The sequence below is a fragment of the Hippocampus guttulatus genome, chromosome 5, assembly GCF_054856545.1.
Source record: "Hippocampus guttulatus isolate MCC_2025c chromosome 5, RoL_Hgut_1.0, whole genome shotgun sequence".
Taxonomy (NCBI): domain Eukaryota; kingdom Metazoa; phylum Chordata; class Actinopteri; order Syngnathiformes; family Syngnathidae; genus Hippocampus; species Hippocampus guttulatus.
The window spans coordinates 5,809,649-5,835,527 of NC_141265.1; the positions used below are offsets into that span (position 1 = coordinate 5,809,649).

At 40.8% G+C, this 25,879-nt stretch overlaps 2 protein-coding genes and 1 long non-coding RNA gene across 6 annotated transcripts in view; 1 reads left to right on the plus strand and 2 right to left on the minus strand.

The window, feature by feature from the left end:
* The window catches only part of iqgap2 (IQ motif containing GTPase activating protein 2), a 26,419-nt gene extending 15,855 nt beyond the window's left edge, over positions 1-10,564 (minus strand). The window contains exons 1-6 of one of the 3 annotated variants that reach the window (XM_086110536.1): positions 10,283-10,564; positions 6,628-6,727; positions 3,080-3,236; positions 2,888-2,965; positions 2,006-2,082; positions 164-231 (exon numbers count right to left, since the gene is read on the minus strand). In XM_086110536.1, coding sequence (XP_085966662.1) covers positions 164-231; positions 2,006-2,082; positions 2,888-2,965; positions 3,080-3,236; positions 6,628-6,727; positions 10,283-10,328 — 526 coding nt within the window. In that variant the 5' untranslated portion in view covers positions 10,329-10,564. Of the gene's footprint in view, positions 1-163; positions 232-2,005; positions 2,083-2,887; positions 2,966-3,079; positions 3,237-3,851; positions 3,940-6,627; positions 6,728-10,282 lie in introns of those variants that run through there. The other 2 variants (XM_086110535.1, XM_086110537.1) reach the window with 2 other exon arrangements.
* Positions 8,365-15,542, plus strand: LOC147204742 (uncharacterized). Of its 2 annotated transcripts, none has more exons than XR_015100875.1 (3): positions 8,365-8,469; positions 9,379-9,484; positions 15,421-15,542. It is a non-coding gene; the product is annotated as an uncharacterized LOC147204742 (long non-coding RNA). The 2 variants fall into 2 exon arrangements; XR_015100874.1 differs by lacking the exon at positions 15,421-15,542 and adding an exon at positions 10,136-10,323.
* Positions 11,781-25,879, minus strand: part of sv2ca (synaptic vesicle glycoprotein 2Ca) — a 28,245-nt gene continuing 14,146 nt past the window's right edge. Inside the window, exons 3-13 of the mRNA XM_086110538.1 lie at positions 24,309-24,489; positions 22,914-23,065; positions 17,958-18,091; positions 17,631-17,720; positions 16,937-17,047; positions 16,754-16,842; positions 16,334-16,498; positions 16,017-16,150; positions 15,724-15,930; positions 15,411-15,570; positions 11,781-15,070 (exon numbers count right to left, since the gene is read on the minus strand). Coding sequence (XP_085966664.1) covers positions 14,887-15,070; positions 15,411-15,570; positions 15,724-15,930; positions 16,017-16,150; positions 16,334-16,498; positions 16,754-16,842; positions 16,937-17,047; positions 17,631-17,720; positions 17,958-18,091; positions 22,914-23,065; positions 24,309-24,489 — 1,607 coding nt within the window. The 3' untranslated portion in view covers positions 11,781-14,886. The remainder of the gene's footprint in view (positions 15,071-15,410; positions 15,571-15,723; positions 15,931-16,016; positions 16,151-16,333; positions 16,499-16,753; positions 16,843-16,936; positions 17,048-17,630; positions 17,721-17,957; positions 18,092-22,913; positions 23,066-24,308; positions 24,490-25,879) is intronic.

A 25,879-nucleotide genomic window follows, 5' to 3' on the forward strand; every position in this document is an offset into this window, starting at 1 on the left:
CTGGGAGACGCATGCAGACCAAGAGAACACGGTCGGCAATTCGTGTGAATTTTAAAAAAGGAAAACAACTACTACATTACAAACAGCACAGGAGCAAGACGAAGATTCAAGTTAAAAACAAGCAGCACATGAATTTTTATGCCGTGTGTTGTTCTGTTGCTACCTGTAAAGGCCACCTTCCCCAAAAGGTCCTGGATCTGTGGTGCAATGCCCAGTTTATACAAGTACAAGCTGAAACAAACAATGTGCACAAGATTAGCACTAAAACCTGAGCAAGCACTCCAAAGCTTATGGTGATCTGCAGCTACGAACAGCAATAATTAACTGAAAGATTTGGATGCTTTTCCGTGACGAATCAAGATTATTCCTGGTTGGCATTATTATCGGTTTTTTTGGGGGGGGTCCAACCAATAACACACAAACACCACAGGGAGGTAGTGTTGGCTCAGGATTCCACTCGGGCTTTTCCTCTCGTCTACTGGTCAATTGATTCAACAGGTAGGTCCCCGCAACCTTCATCAAACTTTCATCGGCCGGCGGGTACCTGATAAGTCAGAATGAATTATGGATACTTCAGGGAGATCTGGCCACTCAAACAATAGCTGCAGAGGCAGATTATTCTGCACTTTGGTCAGAGAGTGTGCGCAAACATGGAATGGCCTCTGTCCCTGACACATGGACACCATTTCATTCATTCGGAGAGACAAACACAGAAACAGCTGACCAGCATTAACAACAGTGACTGGGGAGATTGAAACGCGATCAGGTGATCAATCGCTCATTGCAACTGGCCTCAAAAGATGACACGTTCTATTTGTATTTTTCTCCGTAACAAGCCATTGTGGGTTTTTTACCAGCAACATCTGTTCGATTATAAAATAATTTCTGCCCATATTTGCATTGTTGATGTTTAACTTTTTTTTTTTTCCCCACCACATCTGCTGCTTTGACTCCATGTGTGCACGCGTTTGTGCACAGTGAAGTAGGGCAGTCTTGTGGGCCTCCTGCTGGCGTCGCAGGAAGGAAGAAGTCATGTGTGCATAAATTGGAAAGGAAACCAAAATCTCAAAGGACCTGACAGAAACACAATCCAAGTTGCTCACGTAATCTCTCTTTATATCTCTCCTGTTGACCAGACGGGCAGGCAGATAAATTTGACGCTTCATTCATTCAAGTCATGAACCTAAAGATTACAAATATATTTGTACGTAGAACTTACTCAGCTACTGTATAGAGCAACATAACAGAGAAGCTCATTTGCATGCTTAAAGTTCCTGCACCCAACTAAAAGGGGGGAAATGATCAAAAACCGACTCCAATTCTTGTATACCAAATGGTTGTTGGCTCTCTGGTGAGCTTTCCCACCCATCAAGCGGAGAAATGAAACAACCAATTCAATCTTTTATTTGCCTATTTTTAAAAATGTGTCTATGAGCGCGACGTTCTTCATTTCTACCCCGCTGTTATGTCATCGATAGTTTTCCGGTAACCGCAAAAGTCCATTGTTTTTACCTGGGCGGGTGGTGAATGGGTTCAAGTGTTTGAAGGAAGAGTACTTCCGATCTCAACCGCCAACATGGCGGAGGAAACAAACACCGGTCTGATTACGCGATCGAAAATTAAAGTGCGAATAATTTACACAGACGTCCCGACTTCAAGTTTGTCAGCCTATGACTTTGCAGCCGGGCTCGGCGATGATCTCCCACTTTCAAGCGGCAACCAAACATGGGGGAAACACATTCAAAGCAAAAACCTATATTGAATGGATTATTGCTGGATGCAATCCTGTCTCATGTACATATTCCATTTTTTAATAGGATTAGTTGGGGGCTCAGTCAAGTTGTCGACGCGGTGCGGTTGGGAGGCAGTTAGTTGCGTTTGCTCTTCATTCGTCTGCTAAATGTGCCACATATCCTGTTCCCCACATCAATTGACACCGGGCGTATGATGTCTTAGCGTTCGAAGTGCTGCCTCAACGAGCGCAAAGTTCTCAAGGAATTCTTACCTTAGTGCATGTATGCAGTAGACCACCTTGGGCATGTTTTTGCGATCATACACATCTGTTGTTTCCGGGTAGAAGATCTGAAAAAACAAGCAATTAAATGTACTGGGTAGTACCGGTATTTTTCAAAAAATATTGTTCACTGTTCTACTGCACCCATTCAAGGGCAAACCATCAAAAGATGTTCATTATGTGGCATTTAGCCACATAATGACCAAAGTAATCAATTATTTGGATCTCATTCTATTCTATGTGTTGCACATAGGGTTACTGACAATTGGCGAGCAAAAGAACTCTTGCCTACTCTGCCAAACAGACAAAAAAAAAAAAAGGGAAAAAAAGAGAAAGTGACCCAACATCACATGCTGCTGCACTGATCAGGGACTTTTCCATCCTGTCAGGACAATTCGTCACCTTGTCAACATTTTTCAGCTACATCTCACAAGGGATCTTGACAAAACACTTCCAGTCGCGTTTTGGATTCGTAACCTCAGCTTTAACACCTTGGAGCATAGCTTATGATGTTCAGTCTTTGCCTTGTATGAATTGAATTATTTGCAGTGCACGTGACAACACAGAAATTCCCATTAGCTGAATGGCTGGCATCATCAATGCTATGTTTCCCGTTTACAGATGCAGTGTACTGTGCACAGGACCGACACCGAGCACGCGACCTGTACATAGAGGTGTTCCATTACTTTTGGATGGGGGGGGGCCTTTGGATTTGTTGCGACCTCAACCGATCGTAAGAAATGTGTCTTTCCGTAAAAGACGTTGCGGTTCAAGTCAGGCTGTGTACTGGCGATACAGTTTCTATTCTGCATATAAAGTATGTGGGTGTTTCCAAGAACAGGACAGCAACGTTTGGCTGTGCACACGTCTTACCTTTGGTAGGCCCACTGACTCCATAGCCCTGAGCCACTGAACTGTGTTGTCAGTGTGCCTGAAGTGCAATCCTTTACTCTGAAAGGGGGGGGAAAAATGGAACGTGACCTAAATTCGCTGAAATGGAATTCTAATATTCCGCAGTAGGGCAGCTCATAAAAAAAATAAAAATAAAATAAAATACAAACATACCTTGTACCGAGCCTGATCTCTGTCATAGATCCTTTTTACTGTCACCATTTTGGGGGCAAAGAAGTTGGCAAGTTTGCCAAGGTAGACACCATTCCTCAGTCCCTCCTCCAGTTCTGTGGTCGTGGGGAGGTCTTCTTCCAGGCACGCTTCCATCCACCTAACAACACACAAAAACTGAGCTTTAAGCAAGCAGGAAGCTGCTTTTTATACAGTGGTCTAAATGTTCAGATAAACTAGTAGTCGTAGTAGAGGAGGGGGGGAAAAAAAAGAAGCTTGGACCACAACTATACACAACTGACGCTTCGGCTTTGGCTCAAGTCTTGTTTAATATTGTTGAGATAAGTAAGAATGTTTACTGTGATCGCTTTATATACAGTTTAAAGCTCACAGTGATAAACCATTCAGGCAAGAAAGATGTCCTGGTAATTTATCCAATATGTAGCCTGGTGTTATTGTTGGACCGAGAGGTTCCATCATTTCTTGTGATGTTTCCAAATGCGGTCACCGCCCGAGGAGAAATATTGAAGCACAAGATTTGTGAACTGTGTTTCACCTGATATGTGAACAGCAGCTTTCCCCCTGGCACCGGGGACGATTTTCTTCTAAAGGGTTGGTAAATGATTTGTTAGGTTGCGAATGATGCTGGTTTGAAAATCTGTTACACATTATCAGGCTGGCTGGAGTGATGCCATATTTCGAGTCGGAGCTCCCCCCACCCCTGCCCGAATGTCTCTTTGCTGCTGGAAATGTGGATTTGTGTGCATTTTCTCACCTCCTCGCGACAACAGAATAACGGATTCGCCAAAACTTGCACAGTGCTCAGTCGCTTTGCCTCAGGCGAACCATCTCTTCTCTTTGTCACTAAGCAATCATGCCTTTACTCCCACACCAAAGGTTAATCCACCATATGTGCAAGATCATGTGACCCAAACCCAGAAACCAGGTTAGTGGGCTTCCTGTGTATGCCGCGATACCAAGCAAGGCAACGGGTTGATGACATGATTGTTTGAAGACCGACTTACTAAAAAACAAAAAACAAAAAAAACAAAACAAAAAACCCATTGTGTTAAAAAAAAAAAAAAGACATTGAAGATGTTTTAAGTTCTCACGGGTGCTGTCATAGTCCAAGTTTTTTCGCGCATTTTACCAAATGTGGAAGTAGAGTTGTGCATATACTGGATAAAGATGAATTAACGTGGAAGTCACGTCAAAGGTGTTCTTTGCAATAATATGTTGGGCATGCCCTCTCTAGTCTAAACACTGTATTCCGATAAATTTTGCGTCGCTGGATAAAAAATTAAGAAGACAAATTTAGCTTCTCGTGGTGCCGCCATTTTGACATACTACCGTCTGTTGACTGGAATCATCATTAAAGTGCCCTTGTTCTCCCACTATGAAGGTTACGGCTCACATATTCTCGGGGTTTGGTCACGTTACATTTGCAATGTGAGCCCAAGGGTACTTTGGCGTCAATTCCAGAGGGCAGGATAATATCAAAATGGCTGCACCCTGAGATGGCTGAAAACGGCAATTTGGATCCGCTCAATTCTTATTCCGACAATGCAAAACTGACTCAAAACAGCGTATTTATAGCTGCGGCACATAGAGCATCGTCTTGCAAGGACACTTTTGACTTCCACTTTAAAGTACTCAAAAGACCTCACCTGATACGATGTCATCAGGCAGCACATTTTCGGATAACAGTACACACTTTTAAACGAAAGGGGAACGCTGATGACGATGGAAGAGAACCTCAATTATTAATATATGAAATGAGACATTTTTCAGGACCATTCCAATCGATCCTTCTGATACGGTAATATCATTTCATAGACTGTTTTTCTGATCAATATTAGGATCACAGAGCAGTAGTCAACAATAAGAGAGCTACCAAATACCTGTTCAAATAAATAAACAACTGAATTAAAAGCACATATCGAGATACTTAAGATTTGTGAGGGCAACGCGTCTGGCAGGAACGCAGTCAAAAAGGGACATCCTGCTTGTGAAAGATCACTTCTCGTATTGAGAACAATGAAGGGGACGACGGACGAGTTCCAAGTTTACGGCTATCTGAGCAGGCTTTCCTGTCATTGTCCAACCTGTGGCCAACCAAGAAAACCCAAGCAACAATTTGTGCGCCACAAGATTTTTCCTCTCAGCGGCGCAACCACAATGATAACGTTGCATTGAAAGCACGTTTTCACATTAGAAGACAATCTGACAGCACACCAAACTAAAACGTCACACAAGGTAGTGTATAGACTCTGAAAGAATGATGACCTGATCTGAATTCACTGACACATTTGCAAAGTCAAATGTGAAACCTGGACCCCGTTTAGCTCGACTCAAAGCAATTATTCTTCAACAGGCCATTACAGAGGTAATTGTACCTTGTGCCATGCAATGGAACATTTAATTGTTACATTTTTACATGGCGCTGGCATAAATAAATGAACAAAGATAAATGATTAGCGGGAAATCATTTTTGGTGGCTCCATTTGGCGGAAACAACCACATGAGCTTTCTAGAATTTAACTGTGCATCAGGGCCCGTCCCTATGAAAATAGCCTCGCAAGTCGGACTACTTCTTGCAAATGCTATTTTCATCTGAACTATACACTACACTGGAGATGGGTGGAGTCAAGCCTTGCTCAAAGAACATCAACTGCTGACCCCAGAGCGTAAAGCCTTATCCCTTGCTCTCTTAATCCTAATCCAATTTGACACCCTTTTCCAGAAGAGAGGAACAATTCTTTCGTTTTACAAATGACAAGGAGTACAGTTAAGTGAGTGGTAGAGGAAGTTAGAGAATGAAACTGTGGAGTTGGAAGGAAGCAGCTGTTTTGGTTTAAGGCTTCTCGGGACGGCGAAGCAAGACTCCCTCCCACAAAGTTGATCAAGCACACACAAAACTAAATAATAACCCCGGTTCATAAGACAGTTTATGAGGTCTGCGCTTATAGTCGAGCTGGCAGAAGACTGACAATCTGATGACAAGGCAAAGGCAGCTGTGAGATACTGTGCAACGTAGAATGACAAATGTCAAAAATCAGTTACAGTTTTTCGCGCGGAAATGAGTGGCATGAAAGGAAGTGGCATGTTTCGAATCACGTCTCAACAAATGTGCCCATTGGTGTTTCGTTAGAATAACTAAATGAAAACATCCCGATACTACTGTATTACTTGGCCTTATATTCCAAGTGTGCGATTTGAGTCTCTCATGAATAGTCGAGAAGTGAGAGCTTTTCCGCAAAGTCATCAGAACTCACGTTAGCAGGAGCGTGTAATCATCTCACATGGATGCTAATTCTGTGCTTACCTGTTCCGACAGCTCCATGCAAGCATGCTTTCTCCTCGAGCAACTTTGCACAGCTCACACACCGTTGTTGTTACTCTTCCTCAAACATCCTAACCACTCCATATTAATAAAATATTAAGTATTCTTCCAATACACACACACACACACACACACACACACACCGCTTTTCACCTGACGGTTTAAGGACACCTTACAGATTGGTTGTGAATGATTTTTGTTATTTTACCGTTTGGCCTCCTCCAGATGACACAGGTACTCGTAAGCGATGTTCTGCCGCCTCCTCTCATCCATCTCCTCTGCCGACAGCCTCTCGTCATCCTGAATTGCTGCAAAAATTAAAATACGATGCCGTTACCCCACTTTCTTACAACAAAAGTGACCAATATTAGACTGAACCCCAGTTGTGAGTGACTAAAACTTGACTGATCATGTATATAGGGGAGGTGCGGTTTAAAGATAAAGATCGGAAAACCTTTGTCTCACATTAATAGCTAAATTTGTCAGTTTTGATTCATTCAATATGATATGTTATGCGAAATACACACAAATTTAATGACAGTTTTATTTACAAGAAATATCATTTGACTGTAGAAATTAATCGAGTCACAAATGTCTTTCTCAAAACTACGACACAACATGATGCATTTCAAAACACTTTTCGGACACCAACAGAAATGGCTGATTAATCTTTGTCAAAAGAGTTTTCAGTGGATTGTTCAGAGGTCAAGAAGCACAGGGGAAGTCAATTTCATCCCATGCTCTAGTGAACGGCTGCGCATGAGACGCAAAATGGGCGGAGCCAAGTAGCCATAAATGACAAGTCACTTCTGCTGGGACTTGAACTTAATTTACCTGCATCTAAATGAGTGTGTTTTACAGCGGCCTAATCCAACCACCTCTGTCTGAGTGAAGGCCTAATCCTATGGGTTGATCAATCTCCTGAATTCTTGGACTTTTAATATACTGCAAATCTATCAAAATTTTCACTTAGAAAAAGACCAATACATTTTATCATTGTGATTGGCTCTCATTAGGTTGTGCAGGCAGGTGTACCTAATGTTTTGGTATGTCAGCGCAACAGACACCGAGTTTTCACAGATGATATTAAGTCATACACTGGTTGTGTGCTCACTGCTGCCTGGCGCAAGACAAAGAGGTTAAACCAGTTGACTGATTAGCCTAAACAAAGTAATCCAATGGCCCCGGAGGAGTATTTTCATTTAATGTTTCCAGTAAAAGAAAATAAGAATTTAGCGTATTCTATGAAATACAGCCTTCACATAAATGTTTTGACAGTGGGCGAGAGTCTTCAATTAATACGCAATTAAACATACATGTTTTTGGAATGCGTGAGGAAGCCGGAGTACCCGGATCAAACCCAGACACGCATGGGGAAAGCATGAGCAAAGCTTGAGCAAAGACTGTAACCTGGAAATTCTCGTCTGTGAGTCAGACATGCAAACCACTATTCCATCATGCCACCAACAGCTTACATGTCAATCACAGTGGAACCTCCGAATGAAATCTTATTTTTGTCATGATCTACCTCATTGAAACAATGGAAATCTGATTAATTGTGCGCAAGGTCAAACATTCACCATCATAAAAATTCCAGAACCTCACAGAAGATTGGTCAATTGTATTTTAACATTCTTAACAGTTGTGCTATCATAAAGAGACAATTTAAACGATAAAACAAAAGAACACCACAAATAAGTAAAACTATTTTCCCTTTGAGATGTGTGGTGGACTCTGGAATAGAGATTTCATGTTCACATCTGCATAAACTATGTCACAAGAAGTTTCATTTCCAGTTTTATGGTCACCATATTTCTAATCTTTGCCATCACCTGTACCACAGACATGAACAAGAAGCAAATATGACACACCCCCTTTGAGCTGCTTGCCCAAGGCAACAATTAGTGGGGGCAACGTGTCAGTGCATTCCCCGTTTGCTGAAAACCAAAATAAGAAGGATGCCTGCACACTGTGCTAAATAGAGACGGCGCTGTATAATCACAGCAGGTGATAATGGAATAACAAAGGACCAGGAAGTAACCATCCATAGGTAAAAATATTTTACCTTTTTTTTAATGTTTCATATTAACAACATGATTCAATGCTGCCAAAAAGTAAATATCATGACAATCGTTGGAGGAATCAGAATGCTTGATTTTCATTGTACATGCATTGACTGTGAAGGGAACATTGGCCCCACCAATATGGATGCCGTTTACTAGGTTCTCGCCCCTCTATTTGCATGCTAGTGTCTCCCACCAGATATTCCTTGGAGGAAAAAAAAAAAAGATTGACAGAGGAGAGAGCGGGAGTAGGTCGAAATATTTGGGGATGGGGGGATAGGACAACGGAAGGATGATCGTGAGTCACATGGGGGGGGGGGGAGGCAGTAAAAATGTTTGCTCCAACAAAGGAACAAAAGAAAGAGGGGGGCTGAAGAACAACATAACTTATTATTTGTGTAAACAGGAACAGATAATTGAGTCTAAAATAAAACTGCCATGATGGCCACCAGGAAAAAGATGTGCTGCAATTTAAAGACTAGTTGTGAGGCTACACTTCCAAACATGTTCCAAGAACCCCAATAATCTCCCAGTCATATTTTGTCTGGTGAATGACGTTGGTTTGAAGTCAAGGAAAAATCGTGGCAAGCTTTCAGAGGAAACATATGGTATTTGGCCCACATGCCTTGAGCTTGACACCTGCGCTTTAGAACCTCATTGAGGCGAAGTTTCATGAGAGAAAATGTTGGTTAGAATTGATGTTTTATCACTTTTAGGGGTGTTCCATGTTATTTACTCCACTGTATATACATCTGAGGGTGATTAGGAAGTGCACGTATATACTGCACTTATTTCTGCACGTGGAAATAAGGTCCAAGCGAAGCTATTACACACAAGCCTTTCTGACTAATGTGCACACTTCCTGCACTTTTTTTACTGTTATATTTAACCCACAGGATGAGGTTTGCTGCCTTTGTGTGCACATCATCATGGGACTTCAGTTATGGGCTCCATGGTGTTGACTCATGCTGTTTTTCAACTGCAGTGTCTCTTCAGCTAATAGTGAGTGGAGCATTGAAGAAAATGGATCATTATTTTTATTATTTTTTGGGCGATAGATACAATCAAAAGGGTTGGTTGTTCATTACTATATTCGTTTTGATGTATACTTCTCTTTATTTCTTGGCACAACATGCAAATGAGAACGACGCCAGTGAACGTTTAGATAACTTCGGGCTACCCTTCTGTTAAACTAACATTTTTGCTGCATGCACACCTCCCCTAGTATGTATGATGCAAACCACCACCGCTGAGCTGATGACACAATTGATTGGTCTTATCTCTTAAAATTTGCACTTTGCCCTCCTATTTACATTGACAAGATAAACTACAGTCAGACCTGACCTCGATACCGCGAAGCCATGTGATGTGTTGATTTTATTTAAAAAAAAAAAAAAACCATAACAGTCCAGTGCAGCAAAGTTAATGTTTAAACTATGTGAACAGACCTTATGTGTGCAATGGCTGATATGGTGAATAAATTTATAAACCACGTTGAGGTGAACTCAAAATCTAGCCCAGTAGCCGCCGCGCGTGTATCCTTGCGGTTTAGACAGCATACAGTGGATGCAATAAGTAACAGAGTCATTCGTCTTTCTTGATACTTCCAATATTGTATCAAACATTATATTGAATTTGACCTTTACTGTGCAGACACACCTCCTGTTGCAGGACTCTCAGGTCAGGCGCTGCTCAACCACCTGTTGCTCATCAAACAAGACAGCCGTCGCCGATTCCTCACCGAAATGTTTGGTGAAGAAAAAAACCCCCACACACACTTGAATGAAAATTCACACTTACTTCCATAGCGTGGCTTGTGTTGAGCAGCCGTTTCTTCATTATTCATCCTGCCTCGTTTCCTTCCAGCGCTTGTCAACGCGCCGATCAACCAACAACTCTTTAAGATAAAGTCCAAACGCACGATAAGGTGTGCCAGACGACTTAAATAAAGCTAAATTCGAAGTATTTATGAAACCAACAAAAGAAAACACTAAGAACAGGAACAGAAGTCGTTAGAACTTTCCCTTGTGACCACCAGTCCCCATTGTGTGCGCCCCTTTTAAGTGACTCCTCCACAAAGTGACTATGATCTTGAAAGTAACGTAAAAGGTTCAGACATATATGGGGGAAGACAGGAGGGGAAGTGACAGCTCTTTTGCGCCACCTCCTGGTAAATAAGTGGCATTGTGTAGCATTCAGGGCGTGGGCAAAAAAAAAACGAAACACTGCAACTCAATCGATGTGGCTATTAGGGCTAAGGCTAAAAATCCTGAAACCAGTGGTGGAAAGTAATTAAGTACAAAAATCTACTTAAACAGATTTCCCGGTTATGTGTACTTGTGGGCTCAAGTAGTTTAGCCAAATCGGTAACTAAATTTTTCCCAGATTATGTTTTTCTATCATACCCACTTCTACTTGACTACCGAGTGTCAGTACTTTTGAACCTGTATGTCCTTTGTCGGTAATAAATTTGAAAATGAATATTGTAATCACAAGTGGTACCCACACCAGAAAAGAAACATAGACGAATTAATTTATAATTACAGTGTGTTTTTAAGAGTGAATGCATATGCCACTTTCGTGAATGTGTAAATGAAAGTAAAGATTTTATGAACATTTAAATGTTTAATTTATAATTACATCTTTTTTTTCAAAGATAAACAACATTTAAAAATCTTTCAATTTGTCATTCTTCCAACTATTCAATGTAGCCCTTAGGTGGCAGCATTTGTTAATCAGAATTATATGTTGTTGGTTCTGGCGGAATTTTTTTGCCATGCTTCACTGCCTGCTGGACAGTATGACTCTTACTGTGCAAACAGTGGCGGAACACTATCAATCTATAATGTTGCAATATCTCCAGCTCTGAATGTGTCCTGTTAAGGGCCGGCCAGGTGATCGGCATGTTGTGTGACGAATGTCTTAATATTCTGTTAGATGCCATTTCTAAATACAGCAGTGCTATATGGAACAGCGCACTAGTCAAATACGAAGGCCTCCAGCATTTGAAACACATCGATACTGGATTACATAGTGGATCAGTGAACTAGACTGCAAGCCACCTGCGGGAAATACTGTAACTACATTTGGCAAGTGCTCTAATCAAATGTAAAATTATTTTATGTGGTTCTGTATAATACTTATGGGGGGAAAAGATACAAAGCATCATTTGCAAGAGAACCTAATTTTTTATTGTATATATTTTCAAAAGCAACACAGACTGCAATTCCATTCTTTTCGCTTGACTTATTTTCACACATCAGAACAGCTACTTGCAGCAATGAGTCAGGCCCAGAAGTCACAATGATACACATAACTTTATTGTCCACATACATTTGATTGCCTCCATGAAATGGCTGGACAGAACTCACAAGATTGATACATTCACATTTTTCTTCAACAAGCATCAAAATATTGCCATCTTTTTCTGGTGAAAGAGTCAGAACAAAAACAAAAATTCCACATAATAAGAGTTTCTACATGCAAGCACGCACACACTCACGCACACACACACACACACACACACACACACGCACGCACGCACGCACACACACACACACACACACACACACACACAGGGATATGGGAGTGGGAGAGAGTGGCGGTTTTATACAGATTTGAAGCATAGGACTCACAATGATGCACATCATGGACGTAGCAGCCGGTACACAATGCAATCAAAACCATATTAATCCCACACCTCCACTAATAACAGCTTTGATTATGTACATTATTTACACTCTGGAATGCACACAGTTACACGCAATGATGAAGTACATACACATGCATGCTTCCACACACGCATGTGCGTACACGCACACGCTCACATAGATACAGTACATTTAATAAATACCCCGATACATCAAACAAAATAAATTTGACAAAATTAATCTCTCTCCAACAGGTTGATCAGCAACTAGTCATGGCATAAACATATCTGGTTTATCTTGCAACTAAACATATTGGAGCCATAATAGAAGAAACGTTGTTTTTGTATCCGTGTATTTCTGTAACAATTGGGGAACATATTTTATCTTTACTAAAACTTAAAATATATGGTGACATATGAGAGCACGCTTGATGTGTAAGTAAATTTTGAAAGTATAAAAAGTGGTTGGATTAAACGGGTTTTGTTGATTATTAAGTGTACCTAATGACTCCATGTTGGGGTACAAATGTAATCATGTGTGATGACCATAAATTAAAGTAAAAACGGTTTTATTGTGAAATATCATTATTTAAATTAGAATTGACCCCTCATACAGGATTAAACATAGAATTACACAAATGTAAGATATATATATATATATAGTTCATATCCTGTCCTACAACCTCAAGATACCACATACCACATGACTATGGGTAGACTGCTCCAGCTCAGGAGAGGCACGTTTAAAAAGGCATTCAGTATTTTTTTTTATTTTTGTCATGATTGTGGGTAACTGCCACAAGCGAGCTACATAAAGCAAAATCAGAGCACTAAGAGTTTTTTTTCTTCTTTTTTAATCATAATTTTAAACCGTTATATATGAGACAAGGCTTGGTTTCAATGTATGGCTCAATCATTCCAATGACACAGGTGGAAACTATATTGTCAATTGACAAGGGAAAGGTTATTGGTAAAAGAAAACATACTTTGTATGCCGTTTTGTTTTTGTTTTTTTAATTCGGTTGGCAGATAATGCAAAAGGGCTTGGTAGCCTACATCTACTTTGGAGAAGTTTCAGACCATGTCAGCAAATGTTGGGTAGAGTCCGAGCTGAATGTATGTCGATGTGTGAGCTTTCATGTATTTTTATGTTGCACCTGTCTGCACTCTGCCTGACCATCTGCAACATGTTAGGTGTTTGCGGGAAAACCAGCTGCCGTGCATCTGCGTTGCGTGTCCGCTCTGTCTGATCATCTATTCCCTCCGTTATCCCACAGCAGGTTGGCTGAGCTCATTACAGCTTGTTTTGCACTTTTCTCCCCATCTGGCTCCTCTTAATAAGATCACTAATATTAAAAGCCTTTAGTTTAAGCAACGCGCTAACACCATAGAAGAGGCTGCCTGGAACTGGGATCCCTCCTTCAACAAAATTAAACCAAACTTTTAGTCGGAAATGTGCAAACATCAGCCTTCTTTTGCAAAATCCCCCCACAAAACATGCAGTAAATTACTAATTAACTTGCGAGGAATCTTGCCCTGACGAATGGTTTGCTTAAATTGCTGCACTGCTTTACTGACAGTATAAGCTAGCTACGTATGATTAAAGCAGTCAAGATAGATTGGATATAAAAAGTCGAAGTGCCCCTTTAAAATTGTCAGGTTTTTTTTGTGATCTAAGAATGAGACTAATATCAATCATTTCAAAACTTTTCACACCATTAATATAACCTATTACACAACCAAAAAAATACACACACATATTTTGGGGAATAGAAGTACAAATAAACAACTCAAATCATGTGGTTACATCCTCTGGTGCAACTGGTGATGTGGCTTTGTGCAGAATTAACCAGTCGCTTTCAAACTCATATTCAATTGCAGTCAAAACCCAAATGACACCATTTAAAGTGCCGCTGATTATCCAAATAAAGTTCAGCTGTTCTAGTTCTTTTCCTGACAACATTTGCTTTCTTAAAGGTAAGACTAACACTGACCGCTGTTAGGAACTGTTCATAATTCCCTCCACCTCAGCAATGACCCTAACCCTGATGTGAAGAAAAGTTTTGGTGATGAGCAGTGTTGTGTTTGTGCATACTTTTGGTATTGTCAGAAAGTTCAAGCATTTGGGACATTTCTGCAGCCTCTTCAAGGTTGCTGTCAGTCTCTTGGCAGCCTTCCTGACAAGTTTTCTTCTTGCCTTTTCAACAACTTTGAAGGGAAAACCAGTTTTTGGTAATGTCATTGTTGTGGTATATTTTATCCACTGGTAGTGTGTTTTATTGTATAATTACTGCCTTCATTGGAAAATTCTTTTGTACCCTTTTCTAGACTGATAGCCTACGAAAAATGCTGTGGAAGCTCTCTGCGGCACCCTGCTTGTGCGCTAAGATGTGACTACAAAACAAGAAAAGCCTACTAGAAGAGTCAAAATTTATTTGGGGTAAACCAGAAGCATTTTAAATAGATGCAGGTCGGTGCCGACTCCCATCTCTTTTCTTTTTTGTCTATCTTTTATTTTTACAGCCCCTCTCTACACTCTTCCTTTTTGTCAATGGAGTTGCACAGGTTATTGACATTCATGGTGGAAAAACTTTTGAAATGACATAGCTCGGTCTCATTTTTTTTACATCACAAAAATCATAGCATAGCGTCGACTTTTTATATCTACTGCATGAAAGATCCAAGCCGCTTAAACTCTTTTCCCGAATGATCTCTTAGCTTCATGTTTTATCGAGGTTGTACTATGAAGCTGGTATTACATGAGGACATTTGCCCTGGTATCAGGCAACCGAAGGCTGACCAGACCTCCCCCCACTAGAACCGATGATGCCATCAGGATGGGGATGGCTTTTGTGATGCCAACCAGAGAACCGAAAATCAGGTTCCCCAATACTGCAGCCATCTTACACAGGGCGTTGCAGAATCCAAAGCCTGTTCCTCTGCAGAGACATTTGGAAAGAAAAAAAAAAACAGCGAAAGAATAAGAGAGGCGTCTTCAAGAAATATACTACGTGTAATCTGTGTCATCGCTGATCATACAATTTTGACTCAGGTGCTTTTCAAAATGTCTAAATGGTTTGATATTACGTCAACCGGTCAATTGTAGCATCGATTGTAATTTAAGGCTACCTGTGAGATTCAATCTTCAACTCTGACATCTTGTGTCAGAAAAAAAAAATCCAAATCAATGCATTTCTAGCCCTAATTTGGGTTCAAACCTGTCGGCCAAGGTGGCCGATGCCATGTACAGTATGACAGTATGACTAATCATACCCTTACCTCCTGGCAGTGGGAAAAGATTCAGTCGTGACCACGTCCAGAGAGTTCCAGGCAGAGATACTCAGGCCATTGTAAAGGCACAGCATGAAAATCATCATGGACTCACTGGTGCCAAACCACAAGAAGAAGCAGCTGATGCCCGACAACACCATGGAGCCACCTGAAGCACAAAGTCACAAAGCCCATCATAAGGAACCACAAGGTACTTCCATGAAGGTGATGCTTGTTGCGATCCGGGCTTGGAATCAACACGTCTCCTCACTCGCCATGATGGAGGATAGATTATCATAATTTGAGAAAGAACCTAACCTACCTAACATGGACAGACGGCCTGTTTTATCCATGAGAAGAGCAGACACGATGTTCCCCGGTAGAACGGCCAAGGTACCCAAGAAGTTGATGAAGTAAACCCAGTAGGCGCTGTAATCATCATCAAATGTCATCTGGCATCCGGTCTTGTTGTGGGTGAACGTGCTGTTGACCACCTCGGTGCCGTCGATCAGCTTTGAGTCGTCAATGTCTGCACACGCACGGATAAACAACACTTCATCAAATCACAATTTCACCCAGAAATGCGACGATAAGAACCCGCTAGAAGCGTCTCACCTGTATTAAAGAAGAATGCGTCGATGAAAGTACAGTTATGGAAATAGGATCCCACCGATGTGACGTCTTCAAAGTAGCAGTTGCGAAAGGTGGAGTCAACAAAGGTGACGGATTTGAGTTTCATGTTGGTGAATCTGAATGAGGGGGGGGGGGGGAACAATCACAAAGTCAGTCCTTTACTTCTTACTTCTATAACTGTAAAGGAATTTCTCAATCCCTTCATTTGAATACAACCGATAAACACCCAAAAGAGAAAAACAATACTGCTATTGCAGAAAAAGGAAAACCTTCAAAACCCGCTAATCTCAGTGGCCTACCGATCGTTGATGAAAAGTCCGTTTTTGTGTATTTGGTTCTCTAGGGTAAAATTGAAGGTGAAGTCTTCGATGCGTTCGTTGTTGTGGATTTGCACTTTGGAGGCGTATTCGTCTGCCTGGAGGTGTTTGATGACATCAGGGAACCAGACAGACAGACCGTAATACCTGCAAATCAGAACAATATTTACGATCTAAAGACCCCGGCAATTTTCCACGTTGTTTTTACTCCCCGACAGCCTTCGCTATTATCTGTCGCGGCTCCAACTGAGAAGTATTGATCCCAAGATAGTGATTGATTTGGCCAACGTGCATCTTCTCAATATGGAGAGAGCTCAAGATGACAGATATGCAATTGCTAATATTTGACCGAGGAAACTGCACTTGATTCTTCTCCAGCGCAAATGACATTAGAATGCTCACCCGAAAGACAGCGTGAACCACACTATGGCGAGTCGCATCATATTTTCTCGCATTGGGTAGTTGAAGCACTTCATGAGATTCAGGTAGATCTGAACAGGGACAAGAAATGAATTCTGCCGTCAGCCCAAAGACAAATCTGACACAGGAAAAATGGACAGGAAATAAACCGCTGGAAGAACACACCCCGTGGATTTCAGCCTTCATCCGGAAAACAGCCTTGGAAACTGGATTCCCGGATTCCGACTTCAATTCGATCAATTCATCAAGCTGCTTGGGGATCTTTATCCTGTTAACCTGAGAAATAAATAAATGACAATAAGCATTCATTTTGTGGGAATTGAAATGGACTACTTTTGATTCTTGAGATTTTATTTTTTGAATGCACCGTAGTAAAAATAATGTTATGCATGATGGGCAGCTGGTTAGTACATCAGCCTCACAATTCAGAGGTCATGGGTTCAAATCTCCTTCCTGTGTTTTCTGTTAGAACTCAATTGAATAGCGTTATAATTTGTTTAACCTATCTGTATGTAGATCTTATTTCAGTGTACTAAATGCAGTGGGAATTCGGAATCTACCTTCAACGTTCGCTCTTTTTAAGAATTTCGTTGATGATGAAATGAAATGAATGATTCCACGATAGCTGATAGCATCAATATTTTAACTACTTAACATGCAGTTCTGGTTGCAAATAAGCCTGAATGACACAGAACTGCTTTGAGAAAAAAAAAATGTCATCACACAGATGTGATCCCTCTATGAGAACCAGAGGGTGTTAAAACCTGTCCCAGCTGTGGCAGAAAATAAGCCTCTTTGCTTCCTTTCAAGCATCAAGAAACCAAACCAGAGCGGAGCACCAGGAAGAAATAAAACTCACGCTGAAGACTTTCTCCGGCTGCCCACGCGCTCTCATGTTTGTGTCGTGGATTTGTTTGAGGATCATCCAGGCTTCGTCGTGCTTCCCCACCTGTCAGCAGGCAGCGCGTCAGAGAAAGAGAAAAAAAAAAACATTTGTGGCATCAGCAGCAGCTTACTAAGCAACAGCAACAGTTTGGAGTCGTATAGTAGCGCTGCAACAGTGATATTGCATTGAATGAAAATGTTGAGAACACATCATATTGCAGAGTCGGCAAGTTTTTCAGGAATAATTTCAAGCTTGAACTTTTGATTTGTAAGCAATTTGAGGAAATGCGCAGATTTGTACCTCAAGGTAAAATCTGGGGCTTTCGGGCATGAAGGTAAGTGCGACCACGGCGCACACGCAAGGCAGAGCACAGACGACCACAAACACTCTCCAACTGTGGAACTGGTATGCTGAGCCCATGCTGAAACTCCATCCTGCAAACAGCGCACGGTATCAGTGGCACTAGGAATGGACTAAAAGAAGAATCTGAGGGATTACGACATGGGATAATATCAACATTCATTCCACTATGTAACATGGTTTGCTTGAACAATTTGGATATTTTGAACAGTCAATACATTGTATATTGTTTAATTTTCTTTTTTTATGTGTCATACACAGGGAAACACGTGACGAGAACATGGAGAAATAAACATAAGAAACATTTGACACAGCACAGTCAAGGTTATGGATAGATACTGAAGAGCTCCGAGGCACAGAGACAAGTCAACCATGGACTGGGTTTGTTTTTGCCAAGCGCCACTATGGCAAAAGGATGTCAATTAAGAGGCTGTGCTTTATCTGCTAAAATCAGATTGCAAACATGGAGGGACCATAAATTATGTGAAAGAGGGCTGGAGATGTTTAGCACTAGGAATGAATGCCTTTGATCCAAGAAATGAGCTGCGATCAGTTAATTGAATGTGTTGGAAAGAAATGGAGTGCTTTTAGCTGAGTTAAATTTTATTGCACCCGATCTTTGCCTCTGAGCAGTTACCTCATGTATTATTGGTACGCACACACACACACACACTCACACACACACGTACATGTGGTGCAGGTGCAGACATCTAAATGATGTACAGTGGTACCTCTACGTACGAAATTAATTGGCTCTAGAAGAAATTTTTCAAATAGAAAATTTTGTAGGTAGAGACGCGTTTTCCATGTAAATGCCCGAATTCCGCCCCCAATTGTATTTGTATTGTATTTTTACCTTTCATATCTTGAAGTTTCTTTTGTAACAAGAGGCAATATTTTCCTGTTGAGGCATTCTGCTTCAGACAACAAAATGCATGCAGAAAAGTGGTGAAGATTGCACGACTGTCTGTGTCCTATGTGTTGTGTTGTGTTATTTTTGTTATTTTGACTTCAAAATGGCGCCGCGAGAGTGGCTGCCTTTCCAGCAGCTCCTATATTTTGTTTTTCTACTTCTTCCTTTCATAACTTTGCTGCTGTGAATTGGGAATTTCTCCATTGCGAGACGAATAAAAGTTTTCTTATCTTATCTTATCTTATTTTGTAATTTGAAAATTTCGTATGAAGAGACGTTCGTAAGTAGAGGTACCACTGTCCTAAAAAGAAACAAATGATATATCTGGCCTATGGGCCTATTGATACATGAGGGGGACATTAACAATACTCATTTTATTATTGCACCGATAAAATTCCATGACCATCCATCCATCCATCATTCCATCCATCCGTGCACCCATCCATCCATTATCTGAACCGCTTTTATCATCACAAGGGTCATGGGCGAGCTGGAGCCTATCCCACAAAAACGAATAACCATTGATTAAAATATTAAAATAAATTGTTAACTCAAACATAGTGTGTGTGCACCTTTTGCCTGTATACATATGAAATAAATCGGTGCAGTGATTGAAGCAAATATCTTGTGTGCAGTGTGTAAACTGTACAAACGACCAACGACAAAACACCAGTAACAACTTAAATGTGCTGCCACTGTCTTTGGTTTTGTGAGGTAGTCAGGAAAAAAAAAAAAATCATGCAGCAGTGCCAGCCGTGACCTCCCACGTCTCTTGACACATCGTGCCTCATGGAGATGCTTCTCCACGGGGAACAGTGCCATTATCCATTACCAAGCGTAGGTGGTAGTCACGAAGCTGGAGGGGGATGGTAGGGAGGGGACAGGGGGCGGGGAGGGGAGGAGGGGGGTTATGACAAAAATGTCTTCTGAGGATTAATCTCAAAATATAATCTGCTTTAATAGTGATACACTCACTGCCATTTTTCGAACCAGTCGGTTGATTATTTATATAGAATTTGAGAGGATGCAAAAAATGATTGAGATTTATTTCGACAAAATATTGTCAAATTTACCTAACCTCACTTTTGATTGATAAAGACTCAGGAATGAATTTTTGTATCCAACTGTTACTTTTAAAACAATGACTTTCACACGAGGTATTGATTCCAAAGAGTAAATTGGCCTTTTGTCCGACTGCTTTTATTTCTTGATTGTCTTCTTCCGCCGTGCACAGAGCGAGTGATACGAAGAAACCGAGAAAGGATGGAGTTGTTCAGTAGTGATTGCCTTTTCTACAGAAATGGAGCTTAGCTTCTTTCACCCTCGGGGTTTGTGTTTCACTCACGCTATTGGAAATCTCATTACTAGGATTCTGTACATAATTGACTATGTCTGGTTGACCAAATCAGCTCTCCTTCACCACTACTACTCCTGCTTTATTTACAATTACATACATGTAGTCTATTCTCTTCATTCTGTTACATTTCTCATTTTTCCCCAAATGTTTTTGTAATTTTTATTTTATTTCTTTGTTTTTCCTTGCCCTCCTGCGGGTTAAGATCAGGGGATGTCGTTGATTTGTGTCAACTGTGGGCATGTGAAGCCCTTTAAGACTGTTTGGTATTAAAGGCTGTAGAAATAAATGTGACTTTACTTGACTTGACTTGACCCATATCCGCACTACTTTTAGCATGTGAACGTAAATGTCCAATAAGATTTTAGCCTTTATGTGCAGCCATGTCAATTCAATCTGCCCAGAACTTTCACAATCACTCATGCTAGCCAATGTAACTTAAACAATATTACCAAATGAACAGTTTTTTTAACCACCTTCATGACATCAGCATTTTCTGTCCTTTCAATGATTGGTCAGGGCAAAACTCGTTACCGCCAACTTCAGCTAGCAAAAAACTGCAGCGATCTGCACACACAACAACTGTCTCTGTTGCGTACGATGTATTCTGCTGAAATGATTTGTCATTTTATTAGATAAATATTGACTCTGAACTGCTCCAGATGTTGTACATGGCACATTTTCATGCAGTTGTATTATTTGTACTGTATTCATCGTTTTCTATTTTGATGTGATAGCGGTGGAATTAAGTGGTGGGTTAAGTCATTTAAATCCTTACTGAAGGAGTTACCAAATTCATGATCTGCCGTCGACTCACACACACACACACCCACACACCCACACACACCCACACGCACACACACACGCACACGCGCGCACACACACACACACACACACGCGCACACGCGCACACCCACACACACACACACACACACACACACACACACACACACACACACACACACACACACACACACAAATGCTATCTCGGGCTGGCCAAAGCATGGTCTGGCCATAAATCATCTCGAGCACGAGCTTTGTCCTGGTCAGGCAAGGAGAAAAACCTAATTATGCTTGATCAAGAAGAACACTTTGTCAAGATGGGGAAGAGAGAGAGAGAGAGAGAGGAAGGAGAGGTAATAAAAGGAAGGACAGAGTTAGAGAGAGCCAACACAACAAGGTGAGGAGGCGTTCGATGGAAGATGAAAGTTTTTTAGAAAAAGCATAAAAATATATGGAGAAAATGAATTAGAAAGCTTTTTTATGTTATTTATTAGTTATTTCATGAATATCCATGGGTGATATGAAATGCTACACACTGATGAAATACATCTTCCACTCTGGCAAAGTGTCCGCTCCGAAGCTTTCATGCATAAAGTTAACCTTTGAAACCTCTGTACTTTGTATCCTGGGAGCCAATCAATGCTATTAGGTGATTGTGTCTGCAGAGACAACAGTGCTGTGTAATATCTCATCAAGTATCAGTTTAACTTGATGCTTTTAGGCAGTGTTTCCCAAGCACTGCGCCACGGCACACGCGTGTGCCGTCGGAGATCAGCGACGATGCAGGAAATTATCCAAACTGTATTTTTTTTTTCATTCAAAATATATCTTTGTTCATCTACACTCATTGAAATAATTATTAGAGCATCTTCAATTCCTAATTCATTTAATGCCTGGTAACATGAAAGATGTTCCATGTGACTAACAGACGGAAAGGAAGATATGGATTGTCTGTACGCACTGTTGTTGGCAGTGTAACGCGATTTTACGTGAATTTTGTTATTATTAGGAAGCACATTGAAAATGTCTCGGACCCCAATTTTGTGGATGTCAAATTTAACAGACGTAAAATCGTATCCAATCCACCCAAAACGTCATAATTATACAGTAGTAGGGAAAGTGTATTAGTTCCAGATTTGGCCACTGCTGAATACTGGCGCTGTGGCTCAACTAACAGACAAAGACTGATTCACATATTTCAGGGTTATGACTGTTACAATACAGACTGGAGCAAGGGGCAATTTCTTTATGGATGGCATCCAATTGTGACGTAGGTGAAAAAAGACTCGCCCTAAGTTCCAGGCTCTTGAAAGTGACCAGTTGCACCCCATCAAAACCTCCACAATCACCAGTGGAAAAAATAATTATCTAAAAATATATATCAAATCATTTTGCACTATACTCTGCATTTTTAGCCCTCAAAAACCGCTTCAGTTAAACAGACAATCAGCTTGAACAGATGACCCCTCCCACCTATTAAATGGAAGCTCCACAGAAGCTTTTGTTGAACCAGGTAAATAAAATTAACATGACACTGAAGTATCAAGGTTGGGCCAATAATTTTTCCATGACTGTATCTGTGCCATCAGTACAGATGCAAACAAATGCTCCTACACAAAAAAAAAGAAAAGTCAGGGTATGGAAGTAAATTTGTGAGTACCCGGTACATTGAAATTAGATTTTTCTGTATATCGAAAAATTCATAAGTCAGGTCACTCATCTGCGACTCTGTAAAACGTTTTAAAAAAATCTATACTGTATATACATTTTTTTCAAATCTATACTGTATATACAGTGCATGTCTTCAATCGGACTTATTCCAGTGAGTGTGAGCACGTAAACTCACCATAATGCGGTATAATGGCCCAAGCCATGGCGGATGCGTAGATCTCGCCAATCATCCAAAACATACACAGCCAGCTCAGGTGTTCTCCTCTTTTCTCCCTCGATAAAACCTCTGCAAAGAAAGAGAAGACAATGGGCACTGCACCTCCTATCCTGCAAGAAGCACAGAAAAGTGCAAATTAGAGATTTTCAACTGGGACACACAGTAGCTCCATGAGCCGTTGCATTTTTTTTTTCAACCTTAATTTCATGATGTGAGTTCCTTAATGAAAGAATGGGGCTTAAAAGGCTTTTCGATCACAATATTACTTGGATTACAGCACAACGTGACACACACTATACAACCTGCCTTGACATAAAGGTTGCAATGACAGTTTTTAATTATGGTAAGCTACAGCTGCAATCACTGCAGTAATTCCCAAACGAACAGTTACAACATCACTGCATTAGTACACGTATTTACTATTGTAGTGAGAGAAGGTTTCTCAAATCATTTACAGTGTGCTTATGAACCAATCTTAGAAAAATACATCATGTATTTTATGTTATTATTGTGTTATTGTTGTTGTGGTTGCTTATGATTAAGGTAATTGCAATTAGGTGCATTGGATTTGGACTGATAAACACTTGCTGGACGAAACACTGGGTAAAATGCACAATCTGATGAGAGCCACCACACATTATATTGCTCAGTTCTGATTGACACCATTTGCAATACGATTCAAACCACAATCATAATCCATTCACACTCACATCTAAACCCGTGGGCAATTTAGCAATGAAACACGTTTGGCGGATTTTTGAATACCCGAAAAAAAAAACCACGCAAACAAATGTGGAAAATCCAAACAGAGATGTTCCAACAGAGATTCAAAGCCAAATTCTCCTGGCTATGTAGTGGATGTACTCACAACTCGTTCCCTAGGAAATCAACCACAATAATATACATAGCGTCGATAAATGAATACGTTTCTGACATCTGCAGAAGAAAAAAAAAATCATCTTAAGAACATCTTACAGCAGCTCGGTCAATTTTTCAGGTGTATCTCACATTGGAGAATGTGTATTTTTTTCGCAATAAAACTGTATAATTCACATTGCATTGCACCTGCAGTGAAAGTAGATCTCTCAGGGCAAAACATCTGATCTATATTTAAAGTGTTTTAAAGTCCTCGTGCTGCTGCGTAGTTTGAATTCGGCTTTAAGTGATCATTAAATGAAATCGATTGCAGCTTTTCGTCGGCAAAGGGAGTAGTAATGAGGATGGAGACCGCAACACTTGATACAAAGGGATGCCAAGTCAACACGAAAATGCACACATCCCTGTCTTGACTTTCACAAATCATTTCAGCAAAGGAATTGGCGCTTGCGTGACCCCGGATCTCAGCAGTCTTACCCGAACCCTGCGGCGATGCGGCAAACAAGGAAGACGCCGTAACCCTGGACAAAAGACGACAGGAAGGCGAAGAAGCCGTTTGTGGACATGCAAATGAGGAGGCACTGTCTGCGGCCAACTTTGTCTGACATTCCTCCCCAAAAGAATGCGCCCAGCATCATCCCCAGGTAAACAATGCTCCCTGGAAAGAGAAGCAGAGAGACAGAACTTGACTTTCTTGTAAAAATCTTCCAAAAGAGTCGCGGTCTTTCGAAAGGTTATTTACACATAACAGGATTAATAATGCGTTCTTTGATGGTTTGTTGAAGGCAACGTGATTAGCTTCGATGGAAACTACAACTGTAGCTTAACCTTTTCAGGGACGGCGGTTACTACAGTGGACAGCTTACATATGTTATCATGTTACAGGGTGAATGAAAGGGTTACATGCTGCGGCGCATTCAACATTTTTTCCGAATACATAGCGACTGCATATATAAACAACCTGAGTGCATATTATAACATTGTCTAAATCTATTTCTATGTCATAGACACTGAGCTAAGAGGTTTTAGAATGTAAGTCTTAAAAAAAAAAGACAGTTCTGCAGGCGAAATGTGAAAAATGAAAAGATAGAGCAACATTGGACTTGTGCTTTGATTAGTGCATAATGTTCTTAATGGCTGAGTCCATATGGAAGCTGTTTTCACAACGAAACCATAAATTGCAACCATTTTCATCACATTATGTTCCTTTTTTTAAATAAGATGAGATCATTTGTCCATTGATCATCATGTTTGCCATCTGAAGGGAGAATTACTTAATCTGGATAGTCTGGGTGGCAAACATCAGGTCTTGCTTGATATGCTGAGCTACACAATGTACATAGTGTATATGACCATGCAGTAAATTTTATTCACCCTCATTGCACTAAACCTAACGGCAAGGTGTATTTACGCTCGATAATGTCTGCAGAAATCCTCGCTTTAGCTGAGAACAATATCTGTTGTGTCCCCGTAAAATTCTTTATTGTGCCAAATTTTACATGGGCTGCATTCGGAACAATGCGGAAACTGTGCATCATAAAGCAGAGAAAACACACGCCTTATATCTTGCATCTTTGAAACTTCATCAAGGGATTTAGTGGTATAGGCAGACAGGCGCCAAATTGAACAAGAAAGCACCTGCGCTCCCTCCTACATGCAGTGCATTAAATGCAGTTGACAAATGAATCCACCCTACACAGGACAGTCAATTATGCAATGAATTTATCGATGTTCTCTCCAGCTTGCTGCACGCCATCTCGGCGCATGATGTCAGCAATGCTGGCCCCAATAAAGAGCAGGGCAGTACACTGTAGTGTCACATATACTGTAACTCAAAAAATAACATCACGGAACAAAGAGAGGTCTGTCGCTAAATGCTAAATGGCCAAAAGAAAGGTTGGGAGCCATCTCAGGGCAACCTAATTGTGTTTTCTGTGGCCACAAGCAATGGCTTGTGAGTCTTGCAATTTCTCACTGGCCACACTGCATCTACAAGGATGATGCTACACAGTATATAGACAAATATTGCTGACCTTTTTAATAACATG